The sequence below is a fragment of the Manis javanica genome, chromosome 7 (genome assembly GCF_040802235.1).
Source record: "Manis javanica isolate MJ-LG chromosome 7, MJ_LKY, whole genome shotgun sequence".
Lineage (NCBI taxonomy): Eukaryota > Metazoa > Chordata > Mammalia > Pholidota > Manidae > Manis > Manis javanica.
The window spans coordinates 105,630,868-105,650,402 of record NC_133162.1 but is presented as its reverse complement, the minus strand read 5'-3'; the positions used below and the strand labels follow the sequence as shown (position 1 = coordinate 105,650,402).

At 36.4% G+C, this 19,535-nt stretch overlaps 1 protein-coding gene across 1 annotated transcript in view; it reads left to right on the top strand.

Annotated features, from left to right (window-relative positions):
- The window catches only part of MCM6 (minichromosome maintenance complex component 6), a 39,963-nt gene extending 26,884 nt beyond the window's left edge, over positions 1 to 13,079 (top strand). The window contains exons 13-17 of the mRNA XM_073241382.1: positions 703 to 864; positions 6,478 to 6,613; positions 7,202 to 7,357; positions 9,221 to 9,360; positions 12,580 to 13,079. Of these exons, the coding sequence (XP_073097483.1) occupies positions 703 to 864; positions 6,478 to 6,613; positions 7,202 to 7,357; positions 9,221 to 9,360; positions 12,580 to 12,696 (711 nt within the window). The 3' untranslated portion in view covers positions 12,697 to 13,079. The remainder of the gene's footprint in view (positions 1 to 702; positions 865 to 6,477; positions 6,614 to 7,201; positions 7,358 to 9,220; positions 9,361 to 12,579) is intronic.
- The last annotated feature ends 6,456 nt before the right edge of the window (positions 13,080 to 19,535 follow it).

Below are 19,535 nucleotides of genomic sequence, written 5' to 3'. Positions count from 1 at the left end.
GGATATTCTCATGGGCATTTATTTTTAAAATGAACCTCCATAATGCATCTGTTTTGTTTGGTATTTTTGTAAAACAGAATATGAAGAGAAAAAAACTGATTCTGGTTGAAGTTTTTACCTATTGTCTAGCTTGTCTTCTGAGTTATCCTTAGGTTTTAATTATCCATCACCTTCATTTATTCTCTAGAATACTGGGATTGACTCACAGTCAAAATGACCCAAAAGAAGCTTAGTGAGTCATTTAAAGTAAGGATTATAGGTCACTTTTGGGTGAAGAAGCATTTGTTCTCCATGACTGCTTCCTTAATATGCTGAGTTCCTTGCTCTAAAAAACAGGATTCTTTAGTTTGCCTCACTTTGTTATTACTCAACAAACAATAAAGTTTACTGAACTAAAGTGAAAGACAGAATAAGTTAATTAACTGAGCTTCAAGAAAAGCCTGAGCATTAATTTGTTTAATGAGCTTTGGTATCTGGGGTGTAAAAAGCATAACCTCCTGTTCATAAAATTAATACATGGAATTCACAGGGCTCCATAGCATTGGTTTCTTTTGAAAGGCATTTAGTATTAATTCCTTGTCATTGACTTCAAAGTTTTGACACTGTCAGCTACCGTAAGGGTTTCTACCTGGAAGGCTCTTAGGTTTTAGCAGAGTTCCTATCAAGTAGAAATGCTCTGACTTCAATGATGTTCTGAAACAGATTTCTAAAGAGTCAGAGGACTTCATTGTGGAACAGTATAAGCGTCTCCGCCAGAGGGATGGTTCTGGAGTAACCAAGTCTTCATGGAGGATTACAGTGCGACAGCTTGAGAGCATGATCCGTCTCTCTGAAGCAATGGCTCGAATGCACTGCTGTGATGAGGTATCAGAATCACTGACATAATGGGAGGGAAGAGAAATTGAATGGTTGGCTTATAAGCATGTTTTTATCTCTGGTATGGGACAATAAATTCACCACAGATTTATTTTTCTAAAGCTTTTGACTGCTCATAGGGTACTCTCCCTTGAAGAAGGTTCCTGTCAAGTATTTACTGAGTATTGTTAGACTAATAGTGAAATAATCATGTCAGATTATAGAGTACATACAAAGGTGGGTTACTGTTAATGCATTAATTCTTTCAAGAAAAATCCATTTGAACCCTATAATGTTGCTATGCATCTGGGTTGGGGATACAGAAATGATAATGTAGCCCCTGGCTTCAGAGGGAACTCTCCTCCTTCTTAGGTTTTTATAATGTATAGTTATTAAACTCTTCTTTGAGCCTTTGGTTCTATAGGTACATGTCAGTGGGTATTAAGGGAATAAATGTGGAACAGTACAGAAAAGTACTCAAGCCCTCATCTGTGCTTCAAGAAAAGCAACCCTACTTTTACCTAGCTTCATATATTAGACAATATAAGATTTTGTTTGAAAAAAGTTTGGCTGTATTTTTTTAATAGTAGGATTGAGGTATAATTTACATAGAGGAAAATGTACTTTTTTCAAATACCCTTGTGACCACCCAGCTGAAGATATAGAACATTTCTATCATCCCAGAAAGTTCCCTTTGGCCCTTTTTCAATCTTAGCCTCCTTCCCCAGAAGCAACCGCTATTCTGTTTTCAATCACCATTTCTATTCCATAGAACATTTTTTGGCTTTTTAAGATTTCAAATGTGTGATCATATTACTCTACTGTTTACAAAGTACTTCGCAATATCTTTTTTGATATTCTTTGATTCACCTACCATTTAATGGGCATCTTTGTGGGATAAGAGAAGAATAAGAAAAGCCCTGCTTTCCACCAATTTTTCCTGTCCAAGAAAACATAGAAGTTAGAATCTAGGTAATGCTGTAAAAATCTCAGCCACTTTTAAACAAATACTTATTTTTTTGCTTGTGCTACAGGTATATTTATGTCAGTAAAGGGCTCTCCTCTTCATGTCACTCAGAAATTCAGGCTGATATATACAGTCTCTTTTCTGACATATGCTTCCATGATCATAGACAGCAGGGAAAAGAAAAAAGACATTCCATGAACTACATGGTATGTCTTAACCTTCTATCTAAAAATGACTTGGTACCACTGCTCACATTTCATTCATCAGAGAAATTAGCACGGCCATGCCTAAGTTCAGCAGTAAAGAAATGCCTTCCTATCCGGTGCCTGCCTAGATTGAGAAAAGTAAACACTTATATTTCTGATGACTACCACAGGCATCATTATCTTCCCATTTAAATCATCCTTTGTTTCACTGAGTAGGTTTTAAACTTTTCTTCGTGCAATTTTTGTATGTTTTTTATTGAATTTATTCTTTGATATTTTGCCATTTTTCATGAAGGTGGACTTCGTTTTCCTATTTTATCTTCTAACTGGTTGTTTGTGTAGATCGGTATTGGTTTCTGTATACTAGTTTATCCCTTACTAACATCTATTGTCTGTAATAGTTTTTCAGTTTAATCTCTTGATATTCCAGGTATTTATTCTTATTTGCAAATGATATACTAGCATATGTTTTTTTTTTCCTGTCTTGTTAAAAAATAAACTTTTCCTATTTTCTCCATTAATTTACTTTTGCTTTTGCAGTTGCAGTATAATGCGTAATAACAGTGATGACATTGTATGACTTTTTCTTTTTCCTGATTGGCTGTGTGATAATAGTCATAAAGGAAATTAGACCTTGGGTGTTTTTGTTCTTGCAGTCTTTGTTTTGATACTATGGTTGTTTTTTCATTAAAATTTTTGGAAGTTTTCCCCTTTTGTCTCTATTCTAGAACAGTTTTCTGTTACATTGAAATTTTCTGCTATTTTACTGATAAGAATTCTCAAGTAAAAACTTTAATTTTATTACATTGTGATTAGAAAATAATGTCTACATTTCCAATTTAGTTTTTGTTCTTTGGAGTTTATGGGTGCTTTTTTTGTAGCCTAATGTCAGTTTTCATAAGTGTTCCATGGGCCATTTTAAAGGAAGGCCTAGTCTCTGTTTGCAGTGTACATAATTTTATATATCTCTGAATGGGGAGGTTACCTTTGTTACATAGGTTTTCTGGGTTTTTTGTGGATTTTTGGTCTACTGTATCTTCTCTAAATTGAAAGTTAAAAGTCTCCTATTAATAGTTTTTATTTCTCTACCAGTAATGTAGTTATTGTCTCTATATTTATCCTTTTAACTCCTATATTAATATTGTTGCTCTTAAGTACATATATTTTCATTGTGATTTATTAGTGTGCCTTTCTTTGTCTTACATGCTTTTTGTCCTGAACTTCACTTTGCTTGCTTTCATCTAGTATAACTTTGCCCAGCTTTTTATTTTTTGGCATTTCTGAGTAAGCTTAAGTGTGCCGTTATATATATATACATACACAGCATGGAGTTGTGTTTTGTGACCCAAACAAAATTTTTTTAATATGTAATTTAAATCAATTTACATTTATTGGTATGAGAGAGAGGTTTATTTTGTTTATTCTTTTTATAGTTGAAAGGTCTTTTTATTATGTAACCTCTTAGCTTTTGCTTGTCTGTGCAGTTCCGGTACCCAGAAAATTTGCATTTTTTTAGTGGTAACTTTTATTATTTTTTGTTCTTTATGTTTCGTTCTTTGTTCTGTACCAGATGAAACCAGCAAGTTTCACCTTCGTTCCTTCTCCCCTCTCAACCACCTGCTTTTAGAAAACACTGTCTTTGTTAGTGCTTATCTTGTACAACTAAATACGCTTATTTACTAGTTAATTTATTAACTAGTCTTTTGACTCATCTATTATGGTCGAGAAGCAGTCAGCAAATTTACTCTCAGGTTTCCCTGTTTCCTCCATTCCCTTCCCATTTTTATTTGTTAAATCATTTGTCATACATTTACATTGTGTTCTGTCACTCTTCATTCCCACATTTGTTTTAAGCTTAGTTCTGTAGCTAAATATATGCAAGACTTACTAGAGGTTATTTTGTCATGATTCCCTAATAATTCATATCTTGGCTGATTAAAATTTTTAGCCTCCCTTTAAGGAAAAGTTCTATGAGGGGAAAAAGAAGACTTAATGGGAATAGTATTTCCTGAGTATTATGTTCAACCTGGTTTATTTGTGGCCTTTATCTGAATGACAGCGTGGCTTGCTCGACAACCTTTGGCTCATACTTTTTATCTAGTGAAATTTTCTGCTGTATCCTGACATTAACTTTTGCTGTGGCGAAATCAGAAGCCAGTCCTTGATTACTAATTTTTTCCCCACAAGTAACTCGATCTTTTCCTTTCCAAAGTATTCTTTCTTTATTTACATAGACCAGTAAATTAGTAGAATATGTCTTGATATTAACTGTTCCTAAATGATTTCAAGTTTCCTGGAAGGTAGTAAAGTATTTTTTAAAAATAACAAAAAACAGGCCTCTCTGCTGGGTTTATCTGTTGTTATGAGGCTCAGCTGATTGGAGAGAGATTTAGAGTCTGATGGTTATTTATAAAAGGCCTAAAAAGCAATCCCCCCAAAAATATAGGCATGTCATTTTTCTTTCATGTAAGCTTTTTTGTTGAAGCAAAACATACATACAGAAAAGTACAAAAACGGCAAGTGTACAGCTCACTTAACTTTCAGTGAACCTACCTGTGTAACCTACAACCCAAATCAAGAAGGAAACAGTAATTACTAGTACCTCCAGAAGCCTTTGTGCTTCCTTACAGTCACTTCTGCCCTCTGAGGATAACCTTTTTTTTTTAGGTCATTTTCAACCTTTTTTTTCAACTGTGGTTAAAACATAACAAAATTTGCCATCATGGCTATTTTTAAGTATAGTTCAGTGCTGTTACGTATGTTCATGTTGTTGTACAACAGACCTCTAGACTTCTTCATTGTAAAACTGGAACTCTGTACCATTGAAGACAGTCTCCCCTGATAACCCTCATTCTGCTTTCCAGTTTGGCAACTTTATATACCTCATGATGAGAATCATAGTATTTGTCTTTTTGTAATTGGCTTATCACTTACCATAATGTCCTCAAGGTTCGTCGATGTTGTAGCATGTGAAAAATTTTCCTTTTTTTAAGGCTAAATAATACACCATTGTATGTACATAGTAGAGCCCTTCCCGTATGTGGTTTTGTTTTCCACAGTTTTGTTTACCTGTGGTCAGCCACAGTCCAGAAGCAGGTAGATAGATGGTCTTCTTTTTGACGTATTGTTAGAAGGTCATTCATAGCCCAATGCTATATATAATTCACCTCACTTCATCTCATCATGTAGGTAGGCATCGTATCATTCCACATCATCACAAGAAGAGGGGTAAGTACAGTACAGTAAGATATTTTGAGAGCAAGAGACCACATTCACATAAGTTATATTACAGTATATTATAATTCCTGTTTTATTGTTAATCTCTTACTGTATCTAGTTTATACATTAAACTTTATCATAGATATGTCTGTATAGGAAAAAAACATATGTGGGGTACAGGACTGTCTAGTTTCAGGCATCCACTGAGGGTCTTGAAACATACCTGCATATAAGGGAGGCATACTGTATACTGCAGTCTGTTTATCCATTTATCCATCAGTGGACACTTGGGTTAATTCCCCCTCTTGGCCATTTTGAATAATGCTGCAGTGAGCTTGAATATTTTTATATATGTTTTGGATATTAACCCTTTATTGGATATGTAATTTGCAAATACTTTCTCCCCTTCTGTGGGGTGGTTTAAAAAAAATTTTTTTTTGTTACTGTAGTGATTGTTTCCTTTGATGCTCAGAACTTCATGAATTGGTTATGGTCTCATTTGTCAGTTTTCCCTTTTGTTCCCTGTGCTTTTGATGTCCTCCAAGAAACCATTATAAATCCAATGTTTTGAAACTTTTCTCCTATGTTTTCTTACAGATTTTTTGTTTCAGGTTTTTAATCCATTGTGAGTTAATTTTTATATATAAGTCAAGGGTCCAAATTCATTCTTTTGTATGTGATGTCCAGTTTTAAGAATGTTCTACCTTGTGTCTGGTTTCTTTCAAGCAGGATTAACACTAAGAGAGCATCTGGATTTTGTGTAGCAATAACTTGTCCATTTTCATTGCTGATATTCTGTCAGTGAATATCACAATGACTAACCCATTTTTCCATTAACAGACATTTGGATAGTTTCCAGTTTGAGTTCTTACGGGATCATATGTATCTTTTGATCCATATGAAATATGTGTACATTTCTGTTGGAGTGGAGTAGAATTGTTAGGTTATAAGTTGTACATGTGTGTAGTTTAATAAAGTCTGCCAGAATGGTTTTCCATAATGGTTGTGTCAATTTATATTTCCACTGGCAGTGAATAAAAGCTGTTTTACATTTTTTTCCAGCAATTGATCTTGTTGGTCCTTATAGCCATTCTTGTGAATTAATGGTGCTATCTTACATTTTATGTGTGTGAGAAAAACCTGAATACCACTGTGATTTCATATGGAGGAAATCTGTTTAGAGTATTAAGCAGACCGATGTACTGATTTTCCTCACCTTAATTGGTTTAGGTCCAGCCCAAACATGTGAAGGAAGCTTTCCGGTTACTGAATAAGTCAATCATCCGTGTAGAAACTCCTGATGTTAATCTAGATCAAGAAGAAGAGGCCCAGATGGAGGTAGATGAGGGCCCAGGTGGCATCAATGGTGAGATGTTTGTTCATATGACTGTTCTGGACTAAGGGACAAAATGTTCTCTGAGATGCTATGGTAAAAGTACACTGGTTGATGGTTTTGAAGTCTGTAGCAAAAGGGAAAAAGTGGATATTGAGTTGTACTAACTGTTTACAAGTTAAAATACAATTAAATGGTTGATATAAAATATATATATGCTTTGAAAGACTGAAAGAAAATACACCAAAATGGTGAGAGTGGATTTAATTCTCCTGGCCTTATTTTTATTGTTATTTTTGCTTTTGAATTAAAAATATTTTCTCAAGTACATTAAAACAAATATCACAATTTTAAATTTGGTATATAATGTTGCATATGTACTTTTAGATCATGAAATTTTTATATTTCCTGTCTTTCCCATTCCTTACAAATTTGTTTTTGTCTTCAATAGACGTATTTACAAATTCATTTTTAATTTACTTGCAATATTACTAATACCAAGTATAACTATATGCTTGTTTTAAAAGTAGTATTTAAATATAAGTAGTTTATTTATAAATATTTGATAGGGGAATGTTGTAGGCACAAAAACAAGATTCAGATGGTTCATATTTCACTTAGGTCATGCTGACAGTCCTGCTCCTGTGAATGGAATCAACGGCCACAGTGAAGACGTAAACCAAGATTCTGTTCCAAAAGCCTCCTTAAGACTGAGTTTCTCTGAATACTGCCGAGTCTCTAACCTTATTGTGCTTCACCTCAGAAAGATGGAAGAAGGTGACAATGTACTAGTGCAGCTTGCGTGCTCAGTCATTTACATAAGCTGTACGCACACAAACCACTTGATTGCTAAAGATTGTATTTTGTCAGAGGATATGATAAATTGTTTGATAAGCTCGCTTTGGCAAAGAAAATCTACAGACTTATAGCATATCTGTCAGCCTAGGTATTTCTCTGCAAATTCATTGTCAAAAGTTTATGGATAATTCTTGTTAATGTGCTTGGCCTATTTTACTGTTTTTCAAGCATAATTTGGGATCTGATAATATATAAGGAAGCACTTAACAAATGTTTTTGCAGATGCAAAATCACTGTTCCTTACCATAGCTTTTTTAAAAATGGGTGGACTCCTCAGGTATTTATACTTCCTTAGGCAAGCAATTGAACTCAAGACTGTATTACAAGTACATGCCAGACTAGAAATGAAGTAAAGTCCTCATTTTTCTGTAGGTGAAGTGTGATGTCTGAACACTAGTACACTTCTTACCCTTAACTGATTTACCATGTTATTCCTAGTTTTATCAACCTATAGTTAGCCACAGGCAGAAGGAAAACTAATGAAATCAGAATAAAACCTCAAATAACCATTGGGTAATTCTTAGAAGTTCCAGTATGCTAGTGTCCAGACATATTCTCTGATCACAGTATCCTACCTATGATGGAGGATGAGAACAACAGAGATTGTCTTTGTTTACTAAAGATTTGAGCCCTCATTGCCTGAGAACTGTGGACCAGTGGGAAGGAGGAGAGAAGGCAGTAGAGAGTCCACTAGGATAGACAGGTTTTAGCCCTACTCCCTCCTCACAGAACAAGATTTGGGAGTTCACATGTTCTTAGGTTCACATGCTGGTTCATTCTCTATCTCATCTAACCAAGTTTTAAATATGGCAAACCATTGATGGAGCAAAGATATAATTAATAGCCAGACGATGCACTACACAGATAAATTCTGCTGGGTTTTCTTCCTTTCCTTAAAAAAGAAAAAAAGACACTGCCCACCCAGACAAGTAAGCTATTCTCAGTCTTCAAGTAGACAGCTGTTCACTAGTCTAGCACAAGGAGCACAACTTTAAACCAAGATCACTACAAAGAACATTTGAACCAACACTAAGTTTCAGTGTACCATGATAAAACTTTTCAGAGTAATTCTCATCAGTAAAGGTAGAATTTCTCTATTATGATTCTGCATTTTATTAGCAAGTGCTAGAATCAAGACTTAAGTCCAGTTTTCTTTTATTATGCCTTATTTCTGTGACAGTTTTAATATTATCCAGGTTCCAACTTTTCTTGTGAATTTAGAGTTCTGCTTTGGACTCTTAAGGAGCAGAAAGTACAGTCAGTAAGGATAGACCTTGCTGTATTCGAATAAATGGGCAGTTTTTTATTTTGAGTGAACACCTGTGGATTTCTCTTCTCAGATCAGTTCTCCACATTGAATATTTTCAGATCATAAAGTCTTCTCCCTTTTGAAAAAGGAAAAGTTATATTTAAGAAGTTCTGCTTGCTTTTGCTTCATTCCTAATTTATGCCTTTGGTTGCTGTTGGCAAATATTCTCACACGTGATGAAGCAAAGGAAGGTGAAGTAACAGCTTCATACTTTGAAATCTCAACAGCTTTAAGGAACTTGTTTCTTGATCTCTCTTTTATTAGATTTTTCTCTTCAGGATAAAGTAAGGCATCCTTTAATACAAGTAATATAACAGGTTATTTCAAGCTTATGCTGGAACATTGCAAACCTTATTATAAAAGATGTACTTTCTGGCAGATTGATGGTTATCTAACCTGCATTATCTTGTGTATGCAAACCCCAAGGATTGGCAATACAATTTAATCCTTTTGAAATGTATTTTTTGTTGCAGAAGAGGATGAGTCGGCATTAAAGAGGAGTGAGCTTGTTAACTGGTACTTGAAGGAAATCGAATCAGAGATAGATTCTGAAGAGGAACTTATAAATAAAAAGAGAATCATAGAAAAAGTCATTCATCGACTCACTCACTACGTATGTACAGAACTGCGCGTGTTCAAGTATTGATGAGAGAGGGAGTCTGCCTCACCTCTGTACAGGTTCACTAGATGTTCCTTATTTTGAATCATGGTTGTAGTCAGAATTGGAGTTTAAAACAAGAGAGTGAATAACAATTAATTGACTCATTTCCTGTGCTAAAAAAACCAGAACTTAAATCTGGGAAGACAGATTTAGGGTATTACTATTTGAATGGTGGCTGTTGTTTTTTAATTACTATTATTTTTTATTAAAGTATCATTAATACAGTCTTATGTTGGTTTCAGATGCACATCACAGTGGTTGAACAGTCCCCGTGATCAGCTTACACTGATTGTGAATAATTGTGCCCTTTTATCCCCCTCCCTCAGTAACCACTAGTCTCTTCTCAGTGTCTCTGAGTCTAATCCCATTTTGTCCCTCCTGTTTTGCTTTGTTTTTATATTCCACAAATGAGTGAAATCATATGGTATTTGTCATTCTCCACCTTATTATTTGAATAATACTACTCCTGTTACCATAAACCTTCAAGCACCCTAACCACTTTCACCTATTTTCTATATTTTATCTTCCTTATATTGTTATCTCCCACTGTATTTATTACACCTGGTAAATCTGTGGTCCATCTGAGTAATCATTCTTTCCTTATTCTCTGTTTTACTTGCTTGGCAAAACCCCAGCCTTGGTTAAATCTAGTTCCTGTTCTATACCTTTATCCAAGCAATTAAAGGTATCTGGAGAAAAGCACACAAGCACGTGCCAGTGTTACTTTAAATTCATGACCACAAATCTCAAGTGGACAGTTCTTTTATCTTAGCGACCTCACAGTGGCACTACCCAGTGCTATTACTTTTCTCTGGTCAGTTCATCTCACACTCTCTTAAAGGACCATTACATACATACTTTCTGTCTACTCTACTCAGTTGGTCATTCTCAGTATTAAACCTGTTGGCAGCATTTGTCACAGTTGATTACTTCTAGAAATGCTTCGTTCCTTGGCTTCTGAGTCACCACATTCTCCTGGGTCTTCTCCTGTCTTGCTGGTTATTTCTTAGTCTCTTTTCCTGTGTCATCACTTTTTAGATGGAGTACTGTGCTCAGTCCTCTGATCTCTATTCTGTGTACACTCATTACTTAGGGGATCCCATTTGGTTCTATGAATTTAAAGCCCTTTGCTGATGACTCCCACATTCATATATTCAGTTCTTACCTCTCCTCTACTCTCCGGATATATGTAGCCAGCCGGCCTACTTGCAAATTCTGATAGCCATCTTGTGCTTAATGTGTTCAAACAGCTCTTCCCCACCTAGTGATCCCATTTACTCAGTTGCTCTAGGCCAGACAACTTAGAATCATCCTTAATCCTTGCTTCTGTTCTGCTTTCCCCTCTTACCTTCTTTTAGCAGCAAATCCTGTGCGCCCTGCCATCAGCATGTGTATTCAGTATGTTTTCGTGTCCTCTCTTCCAGTCCTTCCTTTACATTTAGAATAAAATCCAGTCTCCTACCATGGTCTGCAGAACCCACAGAGTCAAGTCTCTGTCTACCTCACTGTCCTCATTTATAGCACTCTTCCTCTCCCCTTGTCCTTCTGTCAGTGGCACTAGCCTTGCTGTTCCCTGGGCACATCAAACATGAAGGCCTTTACACTTGCCCCTTATCTTTTTCCCAGATTCCCTTCTCCATTCTGGTGTCAAGTTTTGCCTTCTCAGGTTTTTCTTTCTTAGCTCATTGAAATAGCCACCTCCTTCTACCTCCTTACCCTGCTTTATGTTTCTTCATAATGCTTATCATTGCCAGGCAGTATATTCTTTATTTAGATACTTAGTTTTTCATTCTCTTTCATTAGAATGTAGGCACCATGAGGGAAGGGACTTTGACTTTGTTTTGTTAACCATTGTATCCTCAGATTCTACAGTGGTGGCTGGTACATACAGGGGTCAAATATTTGTTAAATGATTGCTTTTTTCTGTTAAAATGGGAGAGATTCAACTATCCTGTAGTTTGTTTTAAAGTGTTCCATATATTAATATTGTAGGTGTCACTTATCAGAATTGTGTTATTTGAAAAACTGTTTACCAGTGGGAGTAGATGAGTGTATAATTACAAGTGTGCAGCGCTGGAGGATGAGAACAGCTAACTCAGATCAGAATTTAATAAATGTGCATGAGAATAAAGCTGAATTGGAGTGGTATGTTTTAAGAATTGTTTTTATAGTGGTGGGCAGTGTGTCTGCACTAGGCCAGCTCTTACCTCCTTAGTGCCTCCTAAGATCAGTTTAAGATAAAATGATTTGTGAGAAATCCACTTTGGGACACATTGTGAAATTAACTGATCTAAACTGGAGTTCCTTTTTTGAATTTGACTCTCCACCTGAGCTAATTTGGTACAAAAGACTGAACTAATACTGAGATGATCAAGTAGTCATCCTATGAGTGTGTTAGTACACAGAGTGAGTGCTGGAAAGTGTCCAGTCCCTTTTAGTGGCTTTAGTGCTTATACTAAACTTCCCTACCCCTTTGGGGATCCAATCACTGTTTCCTAAGTTCCTCTCTGGGCTTGGCTGGGAGTCCTCATTTGTGGATATTTTAGACTGACTGACAGGTATGTCATAGGCTTGAATTCTCTCATCAAGATTTTTAAGCCACATGGCATATTCTACTTTTTTTTATTAGCTTATAGCTTAGAGTGAAAATTTTTTATGTTATTCATCTTGAGATTCTACTTCTAACTGAATTTTAAATGGATGGCATATGAAAGAATTCAGTGGCCAGTAATTACAAATTAACAATACTAAGTGGAGTTAAACACTTTTATCAGAGTAGTAAACAGAATAATCAACATGTTTATCAGAGGATTTTACACAGTTGTATAATCTTAAAATTAATTTATTCATTTTGTCTTTTTTGAAAATATATTCACAAGTACTCAATAAATATGCAAGGAAACCTTATTAAAATTACAGTGTCTCTTGAGCGAGCTTACATATTTCTTAACTTTCCAAAAGGAGTTTATGGTATATAAAAAGGTCTGCATCTTAATGGGAAGGGGGTTTAACAACCTTGGTAATGATTTTAAGGTATAGTCCTTTCTCTAGGAGTTTCTGAGGGAGAAATGAAAGAAAACAGTAGTGGACACTCAGAAGAGCCAAGTCCTGTGTATTGAGCGTTTTTATAATACTGCTTGAGACTTGAAGACAAATGTTTTTGTTTCACAGGATCATGTTCTAATTGAGCTCACGCAAGCTGGATTGAAAGGCTCCACCGAAGGAAGTGAGAGCTATGAAGAAGACCCCTATTTGGTAGTTAACCCTAATTACTTGCTTGAAGATTGAGATACTGAAAAGAACTAACCAGAGAAACTGGCCCTCTACCACTTGCCTGGAATATGGAAGGAGGCCTGCTAGCAAGAGAAATGTTTCTGGGAGTGATGCTTCAGGAAGATTTTGAGGAACGAGAACCTAGTTGATGGACTTGTGTGTCACATTCCTGTTGGTGTTTCTATACCAACACAGGCTTTAGCATTTTGTTTAGTGTCCTTCCTGTCTAAATAAAGTTGGAAACCATTAGTGTGTGATTTCTGTAATTGAGACCTTTGTTTTCATGTACAGCAAAAAGTCCATTACTTTTATTGTGTGTGGTGTCACATTGGAGAAATAACATTTTTCACTTGCCAACTTCTGCTTTTTTTCATCAAAATAAAATAACCTGTTCTAGAGTTGTCTGTGGATTTCTACTCTGTGGCTTCCATCTCCTTGTGAATATCTTTCCCTTTTTTTGCTTAATCTGGGGTAGGGGAATAAAAGTGTGGTATCATTATAGTAAGCCAATAGGATAAAGTTCCTGTGCGGAGTCCTTAATTGAAACTAGTATGTGAAGGTAAAAAAAAAAGACTTTAGTATGAAGGTTACAGGGCCTTAGAGATGACTTTCCAAGGCTAATCCCAGTTTGCCTGTTTGTTTTTTGTAAAGTTTATTGTACTTTTTTCATTACTTTTTCATAATTTAATGTGTCCTAAGAGCAATTTTTCAGAATCATTTCTAACTGCTTTCTTAAGAGAGATTTACTTCCTATGTTATAAACCATACCCAAAATTTATAGCTGGCTTCCAGGAAAAGGTTATTACTATTTGTGATACAGTTTCTGAGACTTAGCTATGATCTGTATGTTTAGCACATCTTATTGCAGATTCTAACAGCATATGGCATTCTGGGATCTGCAGCACCAGTCAGGGGATATTTTACATGTGGTATGTGCATTGACTACAGTAACCACTCTCCACTGCTGAAAATGACAGGGTGACAGAGCTGGGTGGAGAAGTTGCCTAGTTAGATGCAGGCTGTAAGCACACATCAAAACTATATTCCTAATTAATGAGGGTAGTAGAGGCTGTGGGACAAGGAAACCAGGTTGCAGAATCTGAGGTTTACTGTTAAGGCTAGTGAAAGGCATGGGCAGATAACGATATTCAGTAGGTAGTAATGGGAAGCATATTCTACTGAAAACCCAGGAGGTAGCATGAAAGAGCTTCCTGCCCTGACCCATCTTGGTAAAGGAAATGGATGAGGATGTCCTGAAAGGACAAATAGCCTGACAGGAATTTGAGCTTTAGTTTGATAAATACCCAAAGGAAAATTTGAAGCCCAGGAAAGAAGAGTTCCTCTTTGGTGAATCTATCCTTCCCTTCCCAATTCTGCCGTTAGTGAAAGTGGGAGCTCAAGAATAAGGTGAGGTCATTACTATAAATAAAGTTAGTTTTTGTATATCTTAAGTGCTTAGATTTCCACACACACCCTCTTCCACATGTTACTTGTCAAAAGGTGGCTAAAAGATGATGGAGCATTTATGAGATCTTTATGAAGAAATAAGTTTAAGTGAACACAGGAAAAAGCCAATTAATTTAAGATTGAAGTCATACCAAGCATCTTTTCCAACCATGATCAACTATAAGAAGAAAATGAAAATTCAGGAATATGTGGATATAAACATGCTACCAAAAAAACGGTCAGAGAAGAAACCAAAAGTTTTAAAATACCCTGAGACAAAAATGGAAAGATTCCAAAACTTACTGGATGCAGCAAAAGCAGTTTTAAGAGGGAAGGTCATAGAGATAAATGCCTACATCAAACAAGAAAGATCAATAAACAACCTAACTTCAAATATGAAGGCCAAAAGCTGCTAGAGAAAGGAAATGAGTGAAAATAAATACAGTCTAAAGAGACAATAGAAAGGATCAATAAAATTAAGAGCTGTTTTTTTTCTTTCAAGATAAAATTAAACCCTAGCTAGACTCACTGTGAAAAAAGAACTCAAAATCAGAAAGAAGACATAGCTGATACCACAGAAATATAAAGGATCCTAAGACTACGTGAACTATTATATCCCCACAATTTGGACAATCTAGAAGAAATGGATAAATTCCTAGGAACATGCAACCTATCCTAGGAATGGATAAATTCCTAGGAATGTGCAAATATTGATATTTCATGACAAAATAGAAAATCTGAACAGGCTGGTTACTAGTAAAGACATTGAATCAACAATCAAAAGTTCTCCAAAAAACGAAGTCCAGAGCCAGATGGCATTAATGGTGAGTTCTACCAAACATTTCAAGAATTACAGAAATTTTAAGAATTCAAGAAATACCAGTCTTTCTCCAACTCTTCAAAAAAATAGAAGTAAACACTTCCAAACTCATTTTACGAGGCCACCATTCCCTGATACCAAAACCACACCAAAATTACCAATACACCTGATGAAATATGCAAAAATCTTCAACAGAATAACCAACTGAAGTTGACAGTGCACTCAAAGGATTATCCTTCATGAACAAGTGGGAGTTACCCACAGGAATGCCACGATGGTCTAACTGGCAAATTGGTCACTGTGATACAACATATTTTTTAAATGAAGGGAAAATAAATTATGATTATCAATGCTGAAAAAGCATTTGATAAAAGTCAACATTCACTTATGATAAAAACTCAGCAAAGTGGGTATAGAGGAAACGTCAACATAATAAAGGCCATATATGACAAACCCACAACTAACATCCTACTCAATGGTGAAAACCTGAAAGCTTTTCCTCTAAGATGAGGAACAAGACAAGGACATCCATTCTCACCACTTTCATTCAATATAGTATTAGAAGACCAAACAAGAGCAATGAGTCAGGAAAAAGATAAAAGACATCCAAACTGGTAAGAAGTAAAATGTCACTATTTGCAGATGACATGTGCTATATATAGAAAACCCTAGAGACTCACTAAAAAAAAACTCTTACAACTAATTAACAAGTTGCAAGATACAAAGTCAATATGCAGAAATCTCTTGCATTTCACACACTAATAATGAACTATCAGAGAAATAAAGAAAATCCCATTTGCAATTACACCAAAAGAATAGCTAGGAATAAATTTGACCAAGGAGGTTAAAGACCTATACTCTGAAAACTGTAAGAAATTGGTGAAAGAAATTGAAGATGATACAAGTAGATGGAAAGATATGCCATGGCTGGATTGGAAGAATTAATATTGTTAAAGTGTTCATTGTACCCAAAGTAGTCCACAGGTTTAGTGCAATTCCTATCAAAATAAAAATAGCATTTTCACAGAAATAGAACAAGCAATTCTAAAATTTGTATGGAACCACAAAAGACCATGAATAGCTAAAGCAATCTTGAGAAAGAACAAAGCTGGAGGTATCACATGCCACAAACTATATTACAAAGCTATAGTAATCAAACAGTATGGTATGGCATAAAAACAAATACATCAATGGAACAGAACAGAGTGCCAGAAATAAACCCTTGGATATGTAGTTAATTTACAACAAAGGAGCCAAGAATATAAAATGGGGAACAGACAGTCTCTTCAGTAAATGGGAAAACTGGACATCCACATGCAAAGGAATGAAACTGAACCACTGTCTTACACCATAAACAAAAACCAACTCAAAATGGATTAAAGACTTGAACATAAAACTAGGAGAAAATATAAAAAGTAAGCTTCTTGGTATTTGTGACGAGTTTTTAGATTTGACACCAAAAGCAAAGAAAACAAGCAAAAGTAAATGTGACTACATCAAACTAAAAAACTTCTGCACAGCAAAGAAAATCACCAATAAAATGAAAATGCGACCTACCAAATGGGAAAAAATTTGCAAATTATATATCTGATAAGGAGTTAATATGCAAAATGCATGAACTCATACGACTCAATTAAAAATACAATTAAAAAATAGGCAGAGGATGGGGGCAGAGCTAAGATGGTAGCGTGAGTAGGGCAGTGGAAATCTCCCAAAACCATATATATTTTTGAAAATACAACAAATACAACTATTCTTAAAAGAGAGACCAGAAGATTCAGGACAACAGCCAGGCTACATCTACATCTGCAAGAACCCAGCGCCTCACGAATGGGGTAAGATAGAAGCCGTGGCACCACCTCCACCAAGCACCACCTCTACCCTAGCTCCCGGTGGGAGGAGAGGACTCGGAGCGGGGAGGGAGAAGGAGCCCAGGTCTGCTAAATACCCAGCCCTACTCATCCGCACTGAAAGTGCAGACACACAGTGCATGGTGTACTGGATATTAGGGAAATGGAACAGTAAAACCTGTGAGCGGGTTCCCACAGCTGATGACCCTGGGACAGAAGAAAAGCGAGTGCTTTTTGAAAGTCATAAAAGGACAGGAGCCTCGCAGCTGGATGGAAGTGTCCTGGCACACTCAGCCCAGCAGCTGGGAATTCCAGGGAACTCCAGGCACCCTAACCCCCCGTGCAGCAGTGCAGCTCTGAGACTACTCATGGCAATAAACAGCCTCCTGCCCGTTCCCCCTCCGGTGCAGTCCCACCATAGTAGAGCAGCAGCCTGAGATCAGCCACTCCCACAGCAGCAGTGCAGAGCTTCCTTCACAGTGGCCCAGGCAAGAATCAGAGACCCCGTCTGCACACAGCTTCCCACCACAAGCTGCTAGGGGTCGCTGTTCTCCCAGGAGAGGAAGGCGAGGAGCAAGCGGGGACTTTGTTCTCTCTCTCAGCTGACACACGCGCCAACTGCCCACGACTCTCTCTATGGCCATGAAAAGGCAGAAGACTTTGATCCAGACCAGAATCACACAGACATCCTCCCCTGAGAGGGAACCTGGGGAGAGAGACTTAACCAATCTTCCTGCAAAAGAATTCAAAATAAAGATCATAACCATGCTGATGGACTTGCAGAGAAATATGCAAGAGCTAAGGAGGGAGAAAACAGAAATAAAACAATCTTGGAAGGACGAAAAAACAGAGTGGACAAGGTGCAAGAGGCCATTAATGGAACAGAAATCAGAGAACAGGAACACAGAGAAGCTGATGCAGAGAGAGATAAAAGGATCTCCAGGAGAAAGAATATTAAGAGAACTGTGTGACCAATCCAAATGGAACAATATTTGCACTATAGGGGTACCAGAAGAAGAGAGAGAAAAAGGGATAGAAAGTGTATTTGAAGAAATAATTGCTGAAAACTTCCCCAAACTGGGGGAGGAAATAGTCGCTCAAACCACGGAAGCACACAGAACTCGCAACACATGGAACCCAAGGAGGACAACACCATGACACATAATAATAAAATGGCAAAGATCAAGGACAAGGACAGAGTATTAAAGGCAGCCAGAGAGAGGAAAAAAAAAGATCACCTACAAAGGAAAACCCATCAGGCTATCATCAGACTTCTCAACAGAAACCTTACAGGCCAGAAGAGAATGGCATATATTTAATGCAATGAAACAGAAGGGCCTTGAACCAAGAATACTGTATCCAGCATGATTTAAATATGAAAGAAGGATTAAACAATTCCCAGACAAGGAAAAGTTGAGGGAATTTGCCTCCCACAAACCACCTTTACAGGGTATTTTAAAAGGACTGCTCTAGATGGAAGCACTCCTAAGGCCAAACAGATGTCAAAAATAAAAAAAATAAAATCACAGCAAAGAAAGCAGAACAATCAAACACTAACTAAAGGTAAAAACTAAAATCAACTATCCACAAAAGCAGTCAAAGGAAACACAAAAGAGCACAAAATAAAACACTTAACATATAAAGAAACGAGGAGGAGGAATAAGGGAGAGAAATAAAGAATCATCAGACTCTGTTTATAATAGCTCAATAAGCAAATTAAGATAGTAAGATAATAAGCTAATCTTGAACTTTTGGTAACCATGAACCTAAAGCCTGCAATGGCATTAAGTACATATCTTTCAATAATCACCCTAAATGTAAATGGACTGTATGCACCAATCAAAAGACACAGAGTAATAGAATGGATAAAAAAGCCAGACCCATCTATATGCTGCTTGCAGCAGACTCACCTCAAGCCCAAAGACATGAAAAACTAAAAGTCAAGGTATGGAAAAAGATATTTCATGCAAACAACAAGGAGAAGAAAGCAGGTGTAGCACTGCTAGTATCAGACAAAATAGACTTCAAAACAAAGAAAGTAACAAGAAATAAAGAAGGACATTATATAATGATAAAGGGGTCAATCCAACAAGAGGATATAATCATTATAAATATATATGCACCCAATACAGGAGCACCAACATATGTTAAACAAATACTAACAGAATTAAAGGAGGAAATAGAATGCAATGCATTCATTTTAGGAGACTTCAACACACCACTCACTCCAAAGGACAGATCCACCAGACAGAAAATAAGTAAGGACACAGAGGCACTGAACAACACACTAGAACAGATGCACCTAATAGACATCCTTAGAACTCTACACCCTAAAGCAACAGGATGCACATTCTTCTCAAGTGCACATGGAACATTCTCCAAAATAGACCACATACTAGGCCACAAAAAGAGCCTCAGTAAATTCAAAAAGTTTGAAATTCTACCAACCAACTTCTCAGACCACAAAGGTATAAAACTAGAAATAAATTGTACAAAGAAACCAAAAAGGCTCACAAACACATGGAGGCTTAACAACATGCTCCTAAATAATCAATGGATCAATGACCAAATCAAAATACAGATAAAGCAATACATGGAAACAAATGAGAACAACAACACAAAGTCCCAACTTCTGTGGGACACAGAGAAAGCAGTTTTAAGAGGAAAGTATATAGCAATCCAGGCATATTTAAAGAAGGAAGAACAATCCCAAATGAATAGTCTAAAGACACAATTAT